This window comes from Eutrigla gurnardus (assembly GCF_963514095.1).
Source record: "Eutrigla gurnardus genome assembly, chromosome: 4".
In the NCBI taxonomy this organism is placed as follows: Eukaryota; Metazoa; Chordata; class Actinopteri; order Perciformes; family Triglidae; genus Eutrigla; species Eutrigla gurnardus.
In genome coordinates, this window is record NC_139918.1 from 18755269 (window position 1) to 18757393 (window position 2125).

At 48.2% G+C, this 2125-nt stretch overlaps 1 protein-coding gene across 1 annotated transcript; it reads left to right on the plus strand.

The window, feature by feature from the left end:
• The first annotated feature begins 310 nt into the window (after positions 1 to 310).
• Positions 311 to 1862, plus strand: LOC311012264 (transcription factor HES-1-B-like). Its single transcript, XM_084007645.1, has 4 exons — positions 311 to 631; positions 723 to 818; positions 918 to 1005; positions 1171 to 1862. The coding sequence occupies exons 1-4, from the start codon at positions 524 to 526 to the stop codon at positions 1620 to 1622; spliced, it is 744 nt and encodes a 247-aa protein (XP_083863771.1). The 5' UTR covers positions 311 to 523; the 3' UTR covers positions 1623 to 1862.
• Positions 1863 to 2125: the final 263 nt, after the last annotated feature.

Here is a 2125-nt window from a genome sequence, read left to right on the forward strand (position 1 = left end):
TGTTGTTGCAACTTTTATTTTCATTAAAGCAGAAAAGGTGTGCAAAGCAGCTATTACTTTCCCCATTCATTAAATCCACTGAACTACATCTCCCACAGCAACACGTTTCCTCGCGCTGTCGCTACTGTAAGACTTCACTTAAAGCGAGTAACTCTTCTTTTGCTAAATGGTCTCTCAGCATCCTGACAGGTAACCAATGGGAGCGCCTTGTCGCACGAGCCCGCCGCCTCCCCGGCACCGTGTCCCGCGCGCCCATTGGACAGGCCGATGAAACCCGGGGAACGAGCACACGAGCCGCTCGCGTGCAGGCTCGAGCTCTATAAATAAACCCCAAGGCGCTGGACGCAGGAGTGAACTGTGGACGTCAGCTTGGCGAGGAGACAGAAGTCACTCGGGACATTTGTCAACAGTTGAAGTGCTGCGCTGTGCCGGGAGAAGGCGGGCGTCACGGGACGGATCTTTATCATTCATTATTGATTAAAACAAACTTTTTTTGGGACGCGTTTTACTTGTAAAACTGAAGATGCCAGCCGGTACTTTAGAGAAAACATCTCCATCAGCCGTGGCTGCCACGCCGGCGAGTGGGGACTCCATGCACGATAAACCCCGGAGTGTGACAGAGCACAGAAAGGTGAGCTCTCACAACTGAGCATTTTAACTAACATCTGTTTCAAAGCTGCTATTCCATTATTTTTAAACGGTCCTCTTCATCTTTTTTATAGTCCTCCAAACCAATCATGGAAAAGCGGAGGCGCGCGCGCATCAACGAGAGTCTTGGCCAGCTGAAGAGCCTCATCCTGGAAGCCCTCAAGAAAGATGTAAGGATGTCAACACGAATTATCACAATATTGAAATACAATGAAATTAGGAGCCAAATTCAGCATTTAATCGTCACCCTTTTTTCCTCTCCCATTTAGAGCTCCAGACACTCCAAACTAGAGAAGGCAGATATCCTTGAGATGACTGTGAAGCACCTCAGGAACCTGCAGAGGCTTCAGATGACTGGTATGTAAGGACCATCATGTTGACGTGTCTAATTTGAAATGGTAAAAATGGTGTGCTCATTATTTCAGTAAGGTTTCAATTATTTAATGATATGCTGTAAGCTCGTTATCTCTTCCTATCTGTGTGTGTTTATATTAATCCTCACATGTGTCTGTTCCCCTCCAGCTGCTGTGAACACAGACCCATCCGTCCTGGGTAAATACAGAGCCGGGTTCAGCGAGTGTGTGGGAGAGGTCACCCGCTTCTTGTCCACGTGTGAAGGGGTGAACACAGACGTGAGGACTCGTCTCCTCGGCCACCTGGCGGCCTGCGTGACCCAAATCCACGTCGTCAACTTCTACACGCCTCACACAGGTGCTCTGGGACCTGGACAGACCGGTACCCAGATCCCGGCCGCCTCCGCTCCGCACGCGCCTTGCAAAAGTGGCTCAGCGATGCACGCCTCCCCGGAAGCGATGAAGCTGTACGGAGGCTTCCAGGTGGTGCCAACGTCGGACGGACAGTTCGCTTTTCTCGTTCCCAGAACGGCCCTGGTGCCTTTGGGTGCACAAAACAGCCATCGCATGTCACCTGTTGCCCCTCGGGTCACCTTAGACTCTGTGTGGAGACCGTGGTAGGAAATCACCTCAGCTGACTTTTTTTTGGTGAGGGGGGGGGGGTTTGAACTATCACACAATAAAGCCTATTTTTGTACATTTTGTAAATGTTTTTCGAAAACCCTACTTGAGAGGGATGTTTACACACACATTTTGTGTTTCTTGATATGGACATTAGATGTTTCCTGGCCTCTGTGCTCACTGTGATTTTCTTTGCTTTTGATACAACACGTTTGCCTCAGCAGGTCAAGAATATCTTTGAGAAGCTCTTGAAAAGCACTGTATTTTTTTTAAGATGAATAAAATGTTTACTATGATGTTTATTTGCTGCTATGGCGTCTCTGTCATTTCTCCCCCCTCAAAAGCCCCATCACGTTGTCATAATGATATCCATTTATTCAGAGGCTGTGCTACCTTTCCAAAATGATTAGACGTGTAATGTCTTTTCAATTAAAAGTCCTGTGTACGGCAGCCATTTAAATGCAGCCGCCCTCCTTGTCCACACCTGATCATCCCCTTTGCAT